Below are 21,908 nucleotides of genomic sequence, written 5' to 3'. Positions count from 1 at the left end.
AGGGGAGGTTACTGCCTGGGTAAGAGGAACAATCCTATTACACCTTGCTGCACTGACGGCGGATCTAAATTGTCATTATACAGCTCTGTAATTCCAGCAAAACGTTCTTGTTATAGGGGTGCAAGCACTGTTTGATACAGACATTAACAGGGTTTATTACAAGGAAATATTTCTACGTCTTATTTGCCCTGTGCGGTGCAAATAAGACATAGAAATATTTCCTTGTAATAATTTTTTGCCTTGTATTAGTGGGGAAAAAAGTGCTTATTAGCCGTTGCGTGGTGAAGTGCGAAAATGACAGCCCTTTTTGCCGTGTATTGGTGGCAAAAGAACAATATATTTGCCGTTCAGCGGTGCAGTTATCTGTTCTGAAGCCTTTTGTGGCGTGTATTAGTGGCAAAAGTGAAATATATTTGCCGTTCAGCCGTATTTATCTGATCTAACAGTATGTCAGACAAATAAGTGCCAGGCTCTGCACAGGGGAGTGGCAGAGGCCTAAATGTTTCTGGAGCAGGCACAGGTGGCAGCAGAGAAGGGGGCATGGCAGCAGGAGTCGCAGTGAGTGGCTTGAGCTCCCGGTGTCATCTAGCAATAGTGTCTTGACCAGCAACCCAGCGGTTCTTGAATGGTTGACTGTCATCTCTGTTTTGGATCCACATGCTCAACCGACAGGATCCATTTTTTGGGGTGTTATTGTTCTGACAGATCAGAGGAAGGGCAAAATAATCAGTGATGTCAACACAAGCTTACTGCTGACACCCTCTCCACTCTGTGGGGGGGGGGGGGGGGCTCTACTTGTATAAGTGTTTAATAGGTCCTGTAGACATCTATGTGGAATCCGCTGACAAAACCGTAAAAGGACTGCGCTTCTTCTTGGCGCCAACATCGACCTGTAGGCTGAGTTGACACTTAAGTTATTTGGTCAGTTTTGGCCCTGTAACTGCCCACATATTCTAAGAGCGACGCCTGTCATGTGCATGTCATACTGACTCACAGTATTGTTTTACTACCACAGCAGACTCCCTATGCGTGTTACTGCAAGGCACAGTGTTCTACACCACTATAAAGCCTCCGTGCAGCCAGGAAATAGCCGTTTTAAACGCGATTTGCCGCAAACAAATTCAGATCGAACAGTTGTTTTTTTTTAAATGGCGAACCGGCCGAATCTAATGTTTTACAAATTCGCTCATCTCTAATACTAGCCCAAAGAACCTGTTTGAGACTTTCTGACAAACCCTCCAAGCAAGTGCCAATTACCTTATCTCCAACCAGATATTTGGTTCCATTAGAATTCCGGGAAAGAATCCTCTCGAATGCTGCCAATTGGTTGGGAAGCTCATTTTCATACTTCTCTTTACCCGTCTCCTGTGAAATAAAATTATTCTTAAGCAAAATGATAGATATTTTTCCATCTTAGTCTATATCTGTCTATGTGAAGCTATACACAGGGGTAAATGTACAACTGCATCCTCTAAAGCATGATTTAAAGTAAACCTGCCACACTGCACAGGAGCAGATCGATATACTGTATTGTCTTGTTGAAAAAGATTCCATATACAATAATTTTTATTTTATCCACTTAAAGACCAGACCCTCACCTCCTCCCCCCAGGGGCAGGGCTAGAAGCTGTGGTGTGGTTTGCAGTAGCTCTATTATTAGGCTGGGTTCACATCAGGTTTTTCCCATCCGTTTAATGTATACAAAAAACATACATTAAACGAAAGCCTCAGACTGATGCCATACAGTGGCATCCGTTCACCATAGAGTTCCATTGTAAAAAAAATAAATTTATACCAGACTTTTTTTTCTAACGTGATGTGAACCCAGCCTTCGCTTGCCCTCCCCTCTTTTTTTTTACACGTTGTGTCCTCCATGTGGAGCCATGCGGTCATCATCCCAGCAGCTGCATGATTAGCATGCTGCTGCTGTCTCTGCAAAGATGTTTTAAAGCATCCATACAAAGCCACCCAGATTTATGTAGCCAATGTCTTGTTGGAAAGCAGTTAGGCTCCGTTCACACGTCCATAGTGTGTTGCAGACCCACAATACACCCAGCCGGCACCCCCATAGAACTGCCTATTCTTGTCCGCAATTGCGGACAAGAATAGGGCATGTTCTATTTTTTTCCAGAGCCGCGGACCGGAATTTCGGGGCCACTCTCTGGAAATGCGGACAGCACACTGTGTGCTTTCTGCATCCATTCCTGCCCCATAGAGAATCAATGGGTCTGCACCAGTTCTGGATAATTGCGGAACAGGTGCGGACACATTCTACGGACGTGTGAATGGACCCTTAATCAATGAAACCTACCTGGCAGTAGAGATCGACCGATTATCAGCGTTACCGATATTATCAGCCGATATTCATGATTTTTAAAGTCATCGGCATCTAACCTTTCCGATAACGCGTCCAGCGAGCTATCACAGAACATGAGAATGCTGCTATCAGCACGCTCATGTTCCCTCAGCAGCACAGGGGAGAAGTAGTCACTCTCTCTCCCCCTCCCCCCTGTGCCACGCTGCCAATGTGGAGAGACGGGAGGAGGAGGGGCAGGCGCACTGCCCCTCCAATGAAAATCAACGTCTAATAGAAATACAGGAGGCGGTGCCCAGCCTATATGACAGGAAGCTGCGATCAGCGGCAGTTAACCCCTCATGTGCTGCACTCGAGGGGTTATCTGCTGCCGCTGAACGCAGCTCCTTTTCATAGGCAGGGTGCCGGCTATTTGATTCTGTGCCGACACACCCGCCTCCTGTATTAAACATTAAGTATCATTGGTGGCGCAGTGCACCCCCCAGTATGAAAGTCATTGGTGGCAGTGGCTACAGGGTACCCCCCCTCTTCATTGGTGGCAGTGGCAGCTTCTAATCGGAGCCCCAGCAGTGTAATCCTGTCACTCCGATCGGTTACCATGGCAGCCAGGACGCTACAGAAGCCCTGGCTGCTATGGTAATCTCTCTGCTGCTGTGTGTACTATGCACAAGGCAGCAGGGAGAGTGTGAAGTCCTATTCACCCTAATAGAGCTCTATCAGGGTGAATAGGACAAAGGTTTAAAAGATCCCAAGTTATAGCCCCTAAGGGGGAAATAGTTATTAAATAAAAGTAAAAACACCAAAAATATTAAAGGGGTTCTGTAGTTGGTTTAAACTGATGATCTATCCTCTGGATAGATCAGCATCTGATCGGCGGGGTCCGACACCCGGGACCCCCACCGATCAGCTGTTTGAGAAGGCAGCGGCGCTCCAGGAGCGCCGTGGCCTTCTCACAGTTTCCCGCAGGCCCAGTGACGTCACGACTGGTATCAACTTACCTGGGCGTGGCTAAGCTCCATTCAAGTGAATTTGATACTAGTCGTGACGTCACTGGGCTTGCGGTAAACAGTGAGATGGCCGCGGCGCTACTGCCAGCGCCGCTGCCTTCTTAAACAGCTAATCGGCGGGGGTGCCGGGTGTAGGACCCCCGCTGATCAGATGCTGATGATCTATCCAGAGGATAGATCATCAGTTTAAAAAAACTGCAGAACCCCTTTAAGTATAAATCACCCCCTTTTCCAATTTTACATATAAAATATACATATATATATATATATATATATATATATATATATAACAATAAATAAAACAAACCCATCACATATTGCCACGTCCGAAAAGTCCAAATTATTAATATATATATATATTGGGCCTGAGCCCTTATACGGAATCTGTTCCCACAAACCTACATATCACTCTTCTCAGCTTCACCTGCTCTACACCATGATGCCTCCAGACAAAATATTCAACAAGTTCCCTTCAATTCCGTTACTTCATTTTGTGGTGACTTAGGCTACTTTCACACTAGCATTAATATTTTCCAGTATTGAGATCCGTCATAGGGTCTCAATACCGGAAGAAAAAAATAAATAAATCTGTTTTGTACCCATCCATTGTCTATGAGGACAAGACGTAACTGAACAGAACGGAATGCTCCAAAATGCATGCGGTCTGCTTTCCATCTTGGGATGAGGAGCAAGATGGATTCATCATGACTCACAATAAAAGTTTTCTCTGAAACAATAGAAAACAGATCCGTCCCCCATTAACTTTCAGTTAAGTTTATGACGAATCCGTCTGGGGTATGTTAAAGATAATACAACCGGATCTGTTCATAACAGATGCAGATGGTTGTAATAGCAGTACCGGAAGCGTTTTTACTGAACCCTGCCGGATCCAGCAAAAACGCTAGTGTGGAAGTAGCCTTAAATGTTTAAGACGAATTCATAATCAATAATTACGCAATATAATGTAAATTTCACATATTTACCGTTCAGTAGTTATAAAAGTAGTTTCTTCCTCTGCTACCCACGGTGCTTCCTCATAAATTACCATGGCATCAACCTGTAGTTCTTAGCCTTTGTTCGGTGAAGCATGCTCAGTGTGTTGCTATCGGTTCTCTAGCCAAATGTCTTGTGAAGAGAGTGTTAGTGTGCTGCTGATTATGTAACGCACCAGAGTGGCATTACTACCTTTGCGCCTCGCTACTATCTCTAATGTGCTAACCTAATGTCATCCTGTAGAGAGGGTGGAGTTCTAGTTAGAGAGGGAGGTGGAGTTACCCCCTGCAAGGGGGAAGTGAGCAGGAGCACGTCAACAGGGACGACCCTTGCCTAGACCAGCTAGAGCACCTTCAGCTCTGCTGGATCTAGAGGACACAGCTGGAAGCCTCAGAAGCTAGGAGGAGAAAGCTTTCCCTGGACAAATCTAGAGACAGACCAGACTACAATGTTAAGTACAGCATAAAAAAGAAGCCGACTTCTATAGCCAGCCTGTCAGCACGGTAGAGCCAGAGAGCAACAGATGTAGCAGAGAGGAGTTTGCCTGCCACAGTTAATGCCAACGCCTGCTGGGAATCAAGATAAATCCTGTAAATTGTTTGGAGGAACGTTTATTGAAAGTAAATCTATCAACTTCATCATAGCGTATAGAGGTAGGAGCACCGTGACACGTGCACAACACCTAAAGGGATGTTATAGGCCACACTACACTTGGGTACCACCCACAGTATCACTAAAAGGGGCCTTGTGCCCTTTTTGCCTCACTGCAACTGGAGTCATGGAAAAACATGTACTTTAAGGGACCCCTCGCCGTGTGGCAGACAACTGCATTTACAGTCCAGTCACGTCCCCTCTATTTAGTAAACATCACTCACATCAGGAAAGCTAGGGATTGCAGTCTTTGAAGTTTTGTGAGGGAAGATCAGGCGCCATGACACTTTTGTTTCAGGCTCGCACAGGAGCTAGACAAATGGATTGCAAAGTAAATTGAAGCTCTGGTTATAGGTATAGGTTCTGGTTGGGTCCCAGCTTGCAGCTTTAACCTCTTGGGGACACATGACGTACCGGTACGTCATGATGCCCTGGTACTTAAGGACACATGACATACCGGTACATCATGTGTATTTACGATCACCGCCGGCGGGCGGTGATCGGAACTGGGTGCCTGCTGAAATCAGGCACAATGGGGGGGGTTATCGGTGATCACACCAAACTGCAGGTCAATTCAGACCTGCGGTTTGCTGCATTTCTGGGTTATTCGGGTCTCTGGTGACCCGATAACCCGGAACAGGATGGTGATCAGTGGTGTGATAAGTTTTCCGGCCCACCAGATAAGTCCACCTGAGCCCCCTACCAGTGAACTTGCATGGTGTACCCCAGAGGATTTTGAGCCCGCGATTCCTGATTTTGTTGGCCAACCAGGAATCCAGATTCCCACAGTGGGCTTCACTGAATATGACTTAGTCTTTTTTTCAGTGACCACTTTGTGAATCTGATGGTGCAGCAAACAAATTTGTACGCCCAACAGTTCATTGCTCAACACCCGGGCTCCTTTTTGGCTAGGGCCGGTGGCTGGAGTCCGGTCAGTGCAGCAGAGATTAGGAGTGTCAGGCTGTACTGAAGTGAGGACATCCTCTACCAGACCCCACTTTACAGTACGGCCATTACACGATCCCGTTTTGAGGCCATTCGGAAATGCCTTCCTTATGCAGATAATGCAGCATGTCGTTCCCCCCCCCCCCAAGGTGATCCTGCCTATGACCACCTGTACAAAATCAGGCTGGTCATCAATCACTTTGGGGCCAGATTTTTGGAGTCCTGTGTACCTGGAAGGGAGGTCGCGGTTGAGGAGTCTCTCATTGCTTTCAAGGGGAGACTCCTTTTCCGCCAGTATGTTCCCTCTAAGCAGGCGAGGTATGGCATGAAGCTGTACAAACTTTGAGAGAGTACCTCAGGGTACACTTACAAGTTTCGTGTGTACGAGGGGAGAGATTCCTGTATTCAACCCCCAGAATGTCCCTCCACTCTGGGTGTTAGCGGGAAACTTGTGTGAGACCTTATGCACCCACTGCTAGATAAGGGTTACCACCTGTAGGTGGATAACTTTTATACTAGTATCCCCTAGTTCCAGTCCCTCGCCGCCAGATCCACGTCCGCTAGTGGGACTGTGCGGAAAAATCAACACTGCCTCCCTACCCACCCCCTCTAGGTACCTATCCCCTGGGGTGAGACCCTTGCCCTTACCAGTGGAAACCTGTTGCTGGTCAGATATAAGGACAAGAGGGATTTCCTTGTACTGTCCACAATTCACAGTAACGGCATCACCCCTGTCCCTGTGTGAGGTACCGCAGCAACGGTCCTCAAGCCCGATCGTATCATTGACTACAATCGGTATATGGGAGGAGTTGATCTCTCTTATCAAGTCCTTAAGCCATATAAAGCCATGCGCAAAACCCGGGCATGGTACAAAAAAGTTGCGGTCTACTTGGTACAGGCTGCCTTGTACAACTCTTGTGCTGTTCCGGAGCGCTGGCAACACAGGGAAATTCCTGCAGTTCTATGAGGCAGTCCAAGTCAAGGCCCTGATCTTTTCTGACCGGGAAAGAGCAGGCTGGAGTACCTCGGGAACTGGAGGCACCCGGATCGTCCCTGGCCAACACTTTCCAGGTGTGGTCCCCCATACTGGAAAGAAGAGACGGACCCAAAAAAGGTGCAGAGTGTCACAAGAGGGGGATACGGAAGGACACCACCACTCAGTGTGACACGTGCCCCGATCATCTGGGCCTCTGCATTATTGATTGCTTCAGGGAGTACCACACTTCCATGGAGTACTACATTTAAAATCTTCTTCCCCAATTTCAATTCTATTTAGCCACTGACTCGGGCGGGGGGGGGGGGAATTCTCAAAAATGTTATTTAGTAAAACTAAACTAAAATTAAAAAGTAGACATATTGGGTATCGCCGCGTCCGTAACAATCTGATCTATAAAAATACCCCATGGACTAACCCCTCAGATGAACACAGTCAAAAAAATTAAATAAAAACGGTGCCAAAACAGCTATTCAGATCAAAATCTGCCTTCCAGAAACCATATGGCGTTCCTTTCCTTCTGCGCCCTGGGGCGTTTCTATAAACTACAGAATCAGGGCAATAAATATTGAGTTTTGTTTGGCTGTTAACCCTTGCTTTGTTGCTGGAAAAAAAATTGATTAAAATGGAAAATTTGCCCCAAACAAATAGAAATTCTGAAATTTCATCTCCATTTGCCAATAACTCTTGTGGAACACCTAAAGGGTTAGGGTCCATTCACACGTCCTGTTTTTTTTCATCCTGAAAAACGGTCCGTTTTTTGCGGATCCGTTGTTCCTGAAAATGTTTCCGTATGTCATCCGTTTTTTGCGGATCCGCAAAAAACGGAAACATGTATACATTTCAATAATCAAATAAAGTTGTTTGGATTTCTTTGAAAAAAAAAAAAAAAAAAAAAAAATTGCTATGTGTTTCCAGGAACGGATTCCGCAAAAAACGGAAGACATACGGAATGACATCCGAATGTCTTCCGTTTTTTGCGGAACCATTGACTTTGCATTATACCAGGATCCGATTTTTCAGGACAAGAATAGGACATGTTTTATATTTAAACGGACATGCGGAACGGAACAACGGAAACGGACAGCACACATTGTGCTGTCCGATTTTTTCCAGGACCCATTGAAAATGAATGGGTCCAGATCTGGTCCTGATCTGTTCCTGAAAAAACGGAACAGATCAGGAAAGAAAAAACGGACGTGTGAATGGACCCTTAACAAAGTTTGTAAAATCAGTGTTGAATACCTTGAGGGGTGTAGTTTCCAAAATGGGGTAATTTTTGGTTGGTTTCTATTATGCAAGCCTCACACAGTGACTTCAGACCTGAACTGGTCCTTAAAAAGTGGGTTTTGGAAAATTTCAAGATTTGCTTCTAAACTTCTAAGCCTTGTAACGTCCCCAAAAAATTAAATGGCATTCCCAAAATGATCCAAACATGAAGTAGACATATGGGGAACGTAAATTAATAACTATTTTTGGAGGTATTACTATGTATTATAGAAGTAGAGAAATTGAAACTTGGAAATTTGCAAATTTTTTCAAAATTTTGTATTTTTTTTAAGAAATAAAAATAATTTTTTTTTTACTTCATTTTACCAGTGTCATAAAGTACATTATGTGACGAAAAAAAAAACTATCTCAGAATGGCCTGGATAAGTAAAAACGTTTTAAAGTTATTCACACAAAGTGACACTGGTCAGATTTGCAAAAAATGGCCTGGTCCTTAAAGGTGAAAATGAGACTGGTCCATAAGGGGTTAATGAAGTTTTTCAAAATTTAAGTTACTCATTACTCCTTTTGCTCGTTCATCGGGTGATTGGCGGCACATTTAGACTGGCAGATTGCAGAGAATGAGTGTTCACAGAAATGTTCATTCCGGATAATCTGCCCGATTATGAAGCAGTGTAAATACACCTTTATACTTTTTTTTTTTTTTACTGTCTAATACATCTCCACTTAAGATTTTTGTTAAGATTCTGGTTTAAAAAAAAAAAACACAGAAAAAAGATAATAATGCACTTAGTAAAGTAGATGCAAGCACTATATATGGACAAAGTCCTCACTCTGATATGATAATATCTGAGACACTTAGTCAATATATTTTGATCAAAACACATCTAAGCCCGCCTACCGAACGCCAAGGTGGTCTCAGGTCAGACGGGTCCTACGCTAAACCTACCTAAGCCGTTGGGCTTTTATGTTCAGGAGCGCAGACGCCGCACATATGGTGTGCTGCTCCTAGTCACCTCCATGTGCATCAAGCAACCATTGGGAGGAGGAGCAAGCACAGCCATATGTACCACCTAATTAAGGCGCTCTATTGGATAGGGGAGGGGGGCAAAAGTGCAGAGGAATGCTACTCCCAAGATAATAGGTGCGCATTCACACTTGAAGGTGCCACTCCCTCAAGTAAATACTACATAGACAAAAAAATAAAAAATCACAGAAAAAACTAAGATAAAAACATCCTGCACAATATGAGACAAATGTGCGGATGTCCCTGGCCATATTATTGAAGAAAACCACAGAAATAAGATAATAATGCACTTAGTAAAGTAGATGCAAGCATTATATATGGACAAAGTCCTCACTGTAATATGATAATATCTGAGACACTTAGCCAATATATTTTGATCAGATTCTGGTTACCTAAGAAGTCATATAAGGTATGATTTGTGTCAATGAACTAGGGCCTAGGAGGGTAACAGTTTTATATATTAATGGGCTGTGTACACAGCATTTTGAGCAGACAGACTTTGTTGAGGATTCCGAGCCAAAAAAAGAAAAAGTCACTGGGCAGCCATGCAAAATTCACCTCCCATTTTATTTTATTTTTTATCAAATCTTTTTTATTAACAAGGAAAATGTTACAAATATATATTCGGACTGTCACATCTTATCAGACAATAAAAGATATTTGGTACAGTTCACTGTCTTCTGTCAGGTTATTTTATACACACCCTTAGGCCCCTTTCACACGGGCGAGAATTCCGCGCGGGTGCAATGCGTGAGGTGAACACATTGCACCCGCACTGAATCCGGACCCATTCACTTCAATGGGGCTGTGCACATGAGCGGTGATTTTCGCAGCATGCACTATATTGTGCGTTTTTCACGCAACGCAGGCCCGATAGAAGTGAATGGGGCTGCGTGAAAATCGCAAGCATCCGCAAGCAAGTGCAGATGCGGTGCGATTTTCACACATGGTTTCTAGGTGACGAATGGGACCCGATCATTATTTTCCCTTATAACATGTTATAAGGGAAAATAATAGCACTCTGTGTTAAGAATGCTAAGTAAATTAGGGATGGAGGGGTTAAAAAAAATTATATATATATTAAACTCACCTCATCCACTTATTCGCGCAGCCCGGCTTGTCTTCTTTGAGGACCTGGGAGAAAAGGATGGACCATGTGATGAGTGCAGTGACGTCACCAAAAGGTCCTTTTCTCTCAGGTCCTCAAAGAAGAAGAAAGAAGAGAAGCCGGGCTGCCCGAACAAGTGGATGAGGTGAGTAATATTTTTTTTTTTTTTTTTAACCCCTCCATCCCTAAATTAAATTCTGCTTTAAGAATGCTATTATTTTCTCTCATCACCATGTGATAAGGGAAAATATTAAAATCTACAGAATACCCAACCCAAACTTGAGTGAAGAAGTCCGGGTTTCGGTACCACATTGCACTCGTACGCAACGCAATCGCATACAAAACTCACCCCACTAGTAGGAAAAAAAAACAAAAAACATTTTCCCATGACGCACCCGCATCCTATCCAGCCCTCACATGCAACGCCCGTGTGAAAGAGGCCTTACTCACTCCGGCAATAGCTCACTCCTACTATATCCATAGTCTATCAAATATTTTATCAAAAACTTTTGTTGGCAACCTCTGTTGAGGAATAGTTTTTTTCAGACAACAGCATATTATGAACTTTTATCCAGAATTCCTCCAGTGATTGAGGCTCCTCCTGTATCCAGTGCTAGGCAATCAAGTTTCCTGGCAACATATAACAACCTTCCCACCGCTACCTTTCTATAATAATCTGTCCCGATTTTAGAAACCTAACCGAATATACAAATTTGGGGATCTCTATTCACTCTCACTGAGAATACTCAATGTATGTTCTCCAATACGCCTTTCCAGTAGTCGTCCAGGTTCTGGCATTGCCACATCATGTGTAGCAAGTCAGCTGGCTCCAGTAAGCATCTCGGACATTTTGCATCAGGTCTAACTCCAATTTTATGTAAAAATATTGGCGTTTTGTATACTCTGAATGATAAAAAGCTGGGACAGTTTTCCTTGTTCACTCAAGAACATCAGTGGGACTGCTTCTAAAATATCTTCCCATTGATCCTGTGATCTCTCTCCCATCTCTTCATTCGTGTCAACGGATGAGACTAAAACAGGTGTCCAGTAGTAATGGGTATAGTGCAGATATCAAGGCTCTTCACCCCCAGTGAGCATTAATTTTTGGGCCGTCTCTAACGTTATATTTGTGCCTTTTTTTATTGTAGTATCATACGCAAATATCACCTATCCTAAGGATCCCCTTATTCTTCCATTCCTGTATTTCTGGGAGAAATGGAAACTCCGGTAACAGGGGATTTCTCCATAACGGAGCTAATTCACTGATACCCAGGACACCTCTCAGCTGCTTAACCTTGGTCCACACTTTTGTCAGAAGTCCTATTAAAGCAGGCATCCTCAAACTGCGACCCTCCAGCTGTTGCAAAACTACAACTCCCAGCATGCCCGAACAGCCTACAGGTATCAGCCTACAGCAGGGCATTGTGGGAGTTGTAGTTTTACAACAGCTGGAGGGCTGCAGTTTGAGGATGCCTGTATTAAAAGGAATATTTCCTTCCAGACTATGGATCCCCGCTCCTTCCAGTATCCACATACGATCTCTCTCTCCTGGTCTGCCAAACCGGTCTATAAGAGACATAGTGGCCGATAAAGAGGATGCCGTATCTCCCAAGAATAAGAGTGTTGTCTGCATATAACGCTATTTTATTATGTACCTGTCCATATTGAAAGCCCTTAAAAATAAATAAATAAATAAAATAAAAATGGGGAAATTTACGTACTGCTGCCACTAGAGGTTCAATGGCTATAGCAAATAGCAGGGGCAAGAGCAGACATCCCTGTCTAGTTCCCCTAGCCAACTGAATATAGTCAGACACTCCCCCATTAGCCCTAATTCGCGGCTTCGGGTTTGAATACAGGACCTGAACCTATTTGATAAATCTCTGTCCAAATCCCATATAACCCAAAGAAACCCCCATTCAACACTGTCAAATGCCTTAGCAGCGTCGAGAGATAGAGCTATTCTATCTCCACAATTATCCACCTGGCCTGAACTTGTAAACTGGTATATACTCTTCTTATATTGATAGCCGTAGATTTCTGGGGCATAAAACCAGTCTCATCTGGATGGATTATGTCAAGAATCACTCTGGATAGACGCTTCGACAAGACCTTTGCAAAAAGCTTAACATCTGACGTTAAGAGGGATATCGGTCTATACGAGTCTGGAGTTTGCGGATCTTAGCCATATCTTTTAAAGCTTCCTCTAATTCCTCCATAGTAATAGGTTCTTCTAATTGATCCCGATCACCTGCCGATAGTGTACGCAGCCCCCTCCCCGAAGTAGATGTACTAGATGTATAAAGGGAGGAGTAGAAATCCTTAAATATACCCAGGACATCCCCTGTCCCCACAAATGATTTCCCCTGATGGTCTACCAGCTCCGTTATGCATGATGAACCCTGCTGGGCCCTAGAGATGACAGCAAGAATATGACCCCCTCTGTCTCCTTCCGCAAAAAAGCGTTTATAAAAAAGGTACGTTTCAGTTCTGCTGCCTGTAACAAATTACATCTCAATTGCTCCTATGCCTCCCTCAATTTCCTACTGATATCCTGTGATGTGGATGTCCAAAGGCCTCCTCCGCCTCATCTTTGTCAGCCTTGACATCCACTTCTTTCGATCTAATTTTGTAGGCACTAATCGCCTTAAATCAAAAGCCCCTTTAAATATGCTTTCAAAGTATCCCATACAGTGGGGACGCCGTTCAGCATTAAAAGTGAAGTATTCTGTAATGGATGCAGTCATGCCCATTAGGTCACCCAAGATCTGTAGCCATACTGCGTTATACTGCGTTACACTTCCATAACTTTGGCCCCGACCTGACCCCCCCAGGTTCAGTTCCACTTTCAGAATTGAGTGGTCTGACAACGCCCTAGGCTGATATTCAGAGGAGTGGATGAGAAACACTGCATCGTTCACTAATGCCAAGTCTATTCGTGATAGGGTATGATATGTGGAGGAAAACTGCATACCCCACCCACAACCGCTGTAGCCAATGTATTGTGTTCTTAGTTAAAGGCGTCTCTTGTAAGTAGCAAATAGCCGGCTGAAACCGAGACAAGTAGTTAAAAATACTATGTCGCTTAGTCGTGTCGGCCATGCCCCTCACATTCCAGCTGAGTATCTTAATCATACGTGTCATATTTTCCAAATCAGAATATAGAAGTGATCCCCTCCCATTAACATCACCCACATTGCCATTTTAAAATGCCATAGAATCCCCAAGTCATCCGCTTTAGCAAATAGGGCAGCCATATCTCTTGCCGTCGAATTAGCCGCCATCTTGAGAGGCCTAACGTCATCTTCTATTCCTGACACTTTTTTTTTTCAAGCTCTGAGGTTATCGCAGTGATTTTATGCATATTGTGTCTTATCAGGGATATATCCTCTCTCAGACTGCCTACTTAGAGGTTGAGGGCTTTAAGAGTAGAATTGCAACTGGCTACAGCCATCATTATATCTTTGAGAGTAGGTTCTCCATCAGTGGGGTTAGAAGGGGTTTCAATCTCTTGAGCCTGGTCAGTGTAGTGTAGTGACCCGACGGCAATTTTCTCTTTCCCCCTCCTCATCCGTTAGTCTCTCCTCCTGATATGAGGAGGACATTGGTCCCAAAGTAAAGGGGCTGAAACAGTCTCTTGTCCCCTCCGCTCCCCTTGCGAATTTACTGAGGCGTGCTGCTGCGCTCCTACTCACTGCTTCATGCTGCCCCTCCTCCTCTATGCCGGTGCCATGTTGGACTCTGTCAGCTTCATCCAGGCGCTTGTTACTTTTCCCCTTCCTCTGTATTCTGGTGCTCATGTGTGCGCTGAAGGCAACTCGTTATTATTAACGAACAAAAAATCCCGCAGGAGGTTACCACGCTAATTTTTGATAAACAGAAAATATTTAAATGGTCTCTTGGACCTGAAGCGTGTGTCTGTAACCTCTCTGATGATATAACTTGAACTAAATCTTATAATAATTCTTTATTGAAATCCTTAGATTACACAAATGTATGATATACACTTAGGGACAAACATTTAAAACTATCAGGTCTGGGTAGATTCCAAGGTGAATGAATCTGCTGCTGATGCGTGTTTCACATGTGCATTCATGTCCTCCCCGGGGACCGCACTCTGATACTTTAATAGTTAATTATATGTCTGAATCTACCCTGAAGGCAACTCTTCTCCACTCCTGGTAACTCACCAAGTGATTCTCGTCCACCGGGTGGCCGCGGACAGACTGATGTGCCAGGATACTTGCACGAGCGTGTCAATGTGCATCTCACACCATGCTCCGGAAGGCCACGCCCCCATCTCCTATTGTTTTCAATGGGAGGCTGCAGTTTAAGGCCACAAACATGCCATGGAAGATTACGACAATAAACGTGACTGCAAGAATAGCAGAGTGGCCTTCCATTGAAATGGATCCCACTCGGTGGCTTTTCACTGCCAAAGCCTCACAAGATTCTTTCTGCACAAAATGCAGTGGACAGGTTCTCCAGGAATAAGAAAATACAATTACTGAAAATACTGAACCCTCTCTGCCTAACTTGTCAGAGATTGTAATCCTGCAGTTGAATCTCTATAGGAATGGAGTTCATGAGGAGACCTGAAGGACAGAGAGGGTGGACAGGACAGACTGAGGTAACGTTGCGCTGTGGTAATCTAGCCAAATGCATACAAGAGCTGCTGCTCATTACCAAATCCCCACCCTCCTCTCTGTACTTCATGTCTCCGTTCCTACAGAGATTTAGCTGAAGATTTTATCATCTGTATTCAGGATCATAATCCCTGACAAGTAGAGAAGAGAATGAGGCAGCTCTTTACCTCAGTGTTGTGAAGTAACTTGTCCTTCTGTGTAACTAGGATATGTTTTGTGTGTACTAGTTGTATGGGGGCCACTTTATTTCTCCTAATGATTGGTCCCTAGGCAAAATGAGCTATTATAACTAATGAAAAGTATTTCTACTATTTCTAGACATGGGCAATGCCTTTAGTTAGAACAAAATTGAAAGAAAAACTCAAATTCTATACTTACAAACTCATAGAAGAACATACGGCTGAACTTCAGTCTTAGGTCCTCCACACCATCATTCACCATGTCAATGAGTGCACTCTCTTCGTTACTGCTCCCAGAAATACCTAGTAGGAAAAGATATGTAGATAATGGTGTAAATGTAAGGGCAAATAAATATCATACATTAATTCTTTATTTATTTTTTTGCATAAACTCAAACCCCCCCCCAAAAAATGTGAGTTTTTCTTTAAAAGGATGCTAGATCTACATTCTACACAAACTTAAGAATAAACAATTTCTTTTATAGAAATGTAAAAAACACCTACCATATTTACGTCCAAGATATCTCAGAATGCTATTGCTTTGATACAGAACAAAATCTCCATCTTTAAACTGTGGCAGCTGACCAAAAACCTGTAAAAGATCCCAAAGATTGATAAAAAGGATAACAATGACTGATTGTGACATATGTCCCATATTCTTAACATACTGTATTATGGGGTTCAATGAATAACCAGCATGCAGTAAAATCCATAGCTCCCTCCAGTGGTGACCTCCAGCAGCCAGAATGTTACACTGGATTTAATCTTATGTCTAAGGCCCCAAGCACACGACCATAGTTTTGGTCAACTTCCAATCCACATATTTTGCAAATCACATGCATTCTTTTCTACAGTTCCGGAAAAATGCGGACAGTACATGTATGTCCTCCATGTTCAGTCTGCATCTGTGTAGCTGTTCCACAAATCATAGAACATGTCCTATTTTTGTCTGCTTTGGGGACAATAATAGGCAGTTCTCATGAAGGGAGAGAGAGAATTGGCCTATATCAGTATTTTAGAGATCTGTATTAGAGTTCTGCAGGCTATTTATATATATTTAGAAACAGATCAGTACAAAAGTTTGGATCTGTGTCAGAATAAAACCCATCACTAAATGATCATATAGCAAAGAGACCCATACAGCAGAAAAGACCAGCAAATGATCACTGCTATCAAAACTGCCTCACCAACAGGGCCACAAGGAAGGCCTAGATGCAATAATGGTCCAAGCCTGACCCCAGGGACGTACACTTGCTTTTCAGGATGTTTGGTGGGCTCTAGTCTCATCTCGCCTGTTGGGTTCGACATAGTCAGACTGGACTATATAGGAAGTACTGGAAAGCATGTTGTAAGAGTTGGAGAGAATCCCTTCTGGACGTGAGATCGTTGCTACTTGTAGGAGTCCCAAGAACTGTGGAACAGTGTGCTTCATTATTATGTGCCAAGTATATATATCTTTCACCTCACAGGGGTTTGAGGGGAAATAGTTAAGAGTATTTTGCTGTGACAGTTGGCCTTGTTCTGTTTAATGTAAGCCATGGTGCTTCTTAGGTGTATAGGGACCAACCAACATGATGCTGGTGAATTCCTAGCCCCAGCGTCATGAATGGTAGTGAGCAACACGAGTACTGGTCGGCTAAGGCATGAGAATGTATGGGTGTCAGCACTCCCCATTCATCAAGCTGATCTCATGGCAAGAATTTAGGTGGCATCTTTTCAGCTGGCACCATGCATCTGTAACAGGTAAGGACCATGTATATACCTTTACTCATATTTGCCACTCCTAAAAGAAACCCAACCATGACCGACTTGGCTGCGGACTCTTCCTAACATACTGTACAGTATCAACAAAGCAACTCACCGCCTGTTTCTTAAGGTCAATTTTTCCTGAAAACCAGTCTGCCAATGGCACCTCATCCTCTGTCCATGAAGATCCTTGATCACCAAGAAGCAGACGTATGGGCTCGGCTCTAGCTACAAGTCAACATTTTCTATTTGTCAGTAAAGCAGAGAAGTAAACATGACTACTAAACAGGTTATCTAGGGTTAAAGAAAGGGTCTGCTCATTTTAAGGAGGGAGAAAGAGCAGATCCTTTTCCTTAAGTCTCAGCAATTTATTTAGCAATCATAAGGCTGCATTCACATGGAACATGCTTGATATTGAATGTCTATGAACTGAAATGCAATGTTAGTGAATGGGTGCCCTATTCATACATATGATGGCCAAGGCAGTTTATAGACTACTTTCTAGATGTGACATTTCTTCTCTGCTTATTTCTATCATGTAAAAACTGTATATATGCTTCCATCAGGTCAGCAAAAACCATGGCCACCAATATCCCTGTGTAACTAAGGGTAGAAGACAGTTTGTAGATAATGGGATTAGCTATAAAGGGTGCAGTGTTAGAAGTTTCACACTGGCCCTGGTACCTCCGTTTGACGTATACGTTACCAAAAAAAAAAAAAAAAAAAAAAAAACACACACATTCTTGTGTCCTGCACAGTCCGGTAAAAAAATGTAAATACGTTTTTTTTTTTTTAACCACCTCCGGACCGCCTAACGCAGATTCGCGTTTCGGAGGCGGCAGCCCTGCGCAGAGTCACGCATATATGAGTCATCTCACGCGAGCCGAGTTTTCTTGTGAACGCGCGCACACAGGCGCGCGCGTTCACAGGATCGGAAGGTAAGCGAGTGGATCTCCAGCCTGCCAGCGGCGATCGTTTGCTGGCAGGCTGGAGATACGATTTTTTTTTAACCCCTAACAGGTATATTAGACGCTGTTTTGATAACAGCGTCTAATATACCTGCTACCTGGTCCTCTGGTGGTCCCTTTTGTTTGGATCGACCACCAGAGGACACAGGTAGCTGTGTAAAGTAGCACCAAACACCACTACACTACACCCCCCCCCTGTCACTTATTAACCCCTGATCACCCCATATAGACTCCCTGATCACCCCCCTGTCATTGATCACCCACCTGTAAGGCTCCATTCAGATGTCCGTATGATTTTTACGGATCCACAGATACATGGTCGGATTCGCAAAACACATACGGACGTCTGAATGGAGCCTTACAGGGGGGGGGTGATCAATGACAAGGGGATGATCACCCATATAGACTCCCTGATCACCCCCTGTCATTGATCACCCCCCTGTCAGGCTCCATTCAGACGTCCGTACGATTTTTACGGATCCACGGATACATGGATCGGATCCGCAAAACACATACGGACGTCTGAATGGAGCCTTACAGGGGGGGGGTGATCAATGACAAGGGGATGATCACCCATATAGACTCCCTGATCACCCCCCTGTAAGGCTCCATTCAGACGTCCGTATGATTTTTACGGATCCACGGATACATGGATCGGATCCGCAAAACGCATACGGACGTCTGAATGGAGCCTTACAGGGGGGTGATCAATGACAGGGGGGGTGATCAGGGAGTCTATATGGGTGATCACCCCCCTGTAAGGCTCCATTCAGACGTCCGTATGCGTTTTGCAGATCCGATCCATGTATCCGTGGATCTGTAAAAATCATACGGACATCTGAATGGAGCCTGACAGGGGGGTGGTCAATGACAGGGGGGTGATCAGGGAGTCTATATGGGTGATCACCCCCCTGTCATTGATCACCCCCCTGTAAGGCTCCATTCAGACATTTTTTTGGCCCAAGTTAGCGGAAATTTTTTATTTTTATTTTATAATCTCACATGAACTCACCATATCCCTCACGGAATCTAAATGCGTAAAATTTTTTAGACATTTATATTCCAGACTTCTTCTCACGCTTTAGGGCCCCTAAAATGCCAGGGCAGTATAAATACCCCACATGTGACCCCATTTCGGAAAGAAGACACCCCAAGGTATTCCGTGAGGGGCATATTGAGTCCATGAAAGATTGAAATTTTTGTCCCAAGTTAGCAGAAAGGGAGACTTTGTGAGAAAATACTAAAAAAAACAATATCCGCTAACTTGTGCAAAAAAAAAATAAAAAATTCTATGAACTCGCCATGCCCCTCATTGAATACCTTGGGGTGTCTTCTTTCCAAAATGGGGTCACATTTATACTGCCCTGGCATTTTAGGGGCCCGAAAGCATGAGAAGAAGTCTGGGATCCAAATGTCTAAAAATGCCCTCCTAAAAGGAATTTGGGCCGCTTTGCGCATCTAGGCTGCAAAAAAGTGTCACACATGTGGTATCGCCGTACTCAGGAGAAGTTGGGCAATGTGTTTTGGGGTGTCATTTTACATATACCCATGCTGGGTGAGATAAATATCTTGGTCAAATGCCAACTTTGCATTAAAAAAAAAAAAGGGAGAAGTTGTCTTTTGCCAAGATATTTCTCTCACCCAGCATGGGTATATGTAAAATGACACCCCAAAACACATTCCCCAACTTCTCCTGAGTAGGGTGATACCAGATGTGTGACACTTTTTTGCAGCCTAGGTGGGCAAAGGGGCACACATTCCAAAGAGCACCTTTCGGATTTCACCGGTCATTTTTTTTACTGATTTTGATTGCAAACTACTTCTCACGCATATGGGCCCCTAAAATGCCAGGGCAGTATAACTACCCCACAAGTGACCCCATTTTGGAAAGAAGACACCCCAGGGTGTTCCGTGAGGGGCATGGCGAGTTCCTAGAATTTTATATTTTTTGTCACAAGTTAGTGGAATATGAGACTTTGTAAGAAAAAGAAAAAAAAAAGAAAAAAAATCATAATTTTCCGCTAACTTGTGACAAAAAATAAAAAGTTCTATGAACTCATTATGCCCATCAGTGAATACCTTAGGGTGTCTACTTTCCGAAATGGGGTCATTTGTGGGGTGTTTGTACTGTCTGGGCATTGTAGAACCTCAGGAAACATGACAGGTGCTCAGAAAGTCAGAGCTGTTTCAAAAAGTGGAAATTCACATTTTTGTACCATAGTTTGTAAACGCTATAACTTTTACCCAAACCATTTTTTTTTTACCCAAACATTTTTTTTTATCAAAGACATGTAGAACAATAAATTTAGCGAAAAATTTATATATGGATGTCGTTTTTTTTGCAAAATTTAACAACTGAAAAATGTCATTTTTTTGCAAAAAAAATCGTTACATTTCGATTAATTACAAAAAAAGTTAAAATGTCAGCAGCAATGAAATACCACCAAATGAAAGCTCTATTAGTGAGAAGAAAAGGAGGTAAAATTAATTTGGGTGGTAAGTTGCATGACCGAGCAATAAACGGTGAAAGTAGTGTAGTGCAGAAGTGTAAAAAGTGGCCTGGTCATTAAGGGGGTTTCAGCTAGGGGGGTTGAAGTGGTTAAAATGGCACATATTTTAACAATGGAACTCTATAGCGAACGGATGCCACTGTATGACATCAGTATCATGCATCCGTTTCACATTCGCGTTTGGTGCGGATCCGTCATGGATCTGCACAAACGCTTCCGTTCAGATAATACAACCATCTGCATCCGTTCAGAACGGATCCGTTTGTATTAACTTCAACATAGCCAAAACAGAACCGTCTTGAACATCATTGAAAGTCAATGGGGAATGGATCAGTTTTCTATTGTGCCATATTGTGTTAGTGAAAACAAATCTGTCCCCATCAACTTACATTGTATCAGGACGGATCCGTTTGCCTCCGCATCGTCAGGCGGACACCAAAACGCTGTCTGCCTCCATAGTGGAATGGAGGCGGAACGGAGGAAAACTGATGCATTCTGAGCGGATCCGTTATCCATTCAGAATGCATTAGGGCAAAACTGATCCGTTTTGGACCGCTTGTGAAAGCCCATGGCGGATCTCACGAACGGAAACCAAAACGCCAGTGTGAAAGTAGCCTAACGTATAGGGTTCTAGATGGGAAGAACGTGATGTGAACCCAGCCTAAGAATATAATATTTTTTTTTTTTAAAGACTGCAAGTAATAAAAATTTGAACATCCAGAGAGAAGGAATAGACAGATTCTGCACATTATATATGGTATAATATGGATCACATACTTACCCCTTAGTGGGAAATAGGTTATAACGTATCCACTCACTACAAAAGAAAAAAGAAAATGTTAAAAGGGAACCTGTCACCTAGAAAATGCATATTAAACCGCCAGCAGTACCTTATTGCAGCCTGTAGCACGATTATAAAGGTGTCATTGGACATCCTATCAATCAAATACTAAGGGGTGGGCAAGGGGGCGCTTGATTTCAGGCGAGAAAGCCGATGCCCCCTTGACTTCAAGACTATCGTTTACATAGCGCACCCAGTTGAATAAAAGTCTTTTTTTCTGACTTTTGGCGCATTGTACAGAAAAGACACAGACACCATTAGAATCATGCTACAGGCTGCAATAAGGTACTGCTGGGGGTTTAATATACATTTTCTAGGTGACAGGTTCCCTTTAAGGACTTCTTTTCAATAGGCGTATACCAGAAAGGCTAAGCAGATACTTTTGAAGGCCCCAGAGAGAGGGAGTCCAATCCTGGTTGTCTGAACCTTGTGCTGAGATCCCCTTTCCATAAGTCACACAACACAAAAGTGTGGGTGTACCAGCCAGCCCAGGAGGAAGGAGCGGAGCGGAGCGGAGCAGAGGATGGGAGTGGTAGTGGCTCTGACTGCAATACTTATTCACAGTGGAAGTCCTCAAACCGATGCTCTTTAGAGCCAGAGCTGTGAAAGGAGGGCAAACCTTTTCTTCCCTCAGGGTACACCCTGATGTTGGGGTTTGGGATTTGAGCAAGGATGGGGGCTGTAGTACTATGTCCGTCTGTCTCTCTCTGCAGAATCTTGAGCTGGCACTATTAATCTTGCAATGGTGGC

The 21,908-nt window shown here is 43.7% G+C and overlaps 1 protein-coding gene across 1 annotated transcript in view; it reads right to left on the bottom strand.

The window, feature by feature from the left end:
* LOC122940804 (glutathione S-transferase P 1-like) overlaps window positions 1-21,908 on the bottom strand; it is a 28,507-nt gene that overhangs the window by 1,591 nt on the left and 5,008 nt on the right. Inside the window, exons 2-6 of the mRNA XM_044297575.1 lie at window positions 21,099-21,134; window positions 16,955-17,067; window positions 15,598-15,685; window positions 15,293-15,396; window positions 1,258-1,365 (exon numbers count right to left, since the gene is read on the bottom strand). Coding sequence (XP_044153510.1) covers window positions 1,258-1,365; window positions 15,293-15,396; window positions 15,598-15,685; window positions 16,955-17,067; window positions 21,099-21,134 — 449 coding nt within the window. The remainder of the gene's footprint in view (window positions 1-1,257; window positions 1,366-15,292; window positions 15,397-15,597; window positions 15,686-16,954; window positions 17,068-21,098; window positions 21,135-21,908) is intronic.

This window comes from Bufo gargarizans, chromosome 6 (genome assembly GCF_014858855.1).
Source record: "Bufo gargarizans isolate SCDJY-AF-19 chromosome 6, ASM1485885v1, whole genome shotgun sequence".
NCBI classification, from domain to species: Eukaryota; Metazoa; Chordata; class Amphibia; order Anura; family Bufonidae; genus Bufo; species Bufo gargarizans.
The sequence above is the reverse complement of the archived record's forward strand: the minus strand, read 5'-3'. Positions and strand labels throughout refer to the sequence as shown.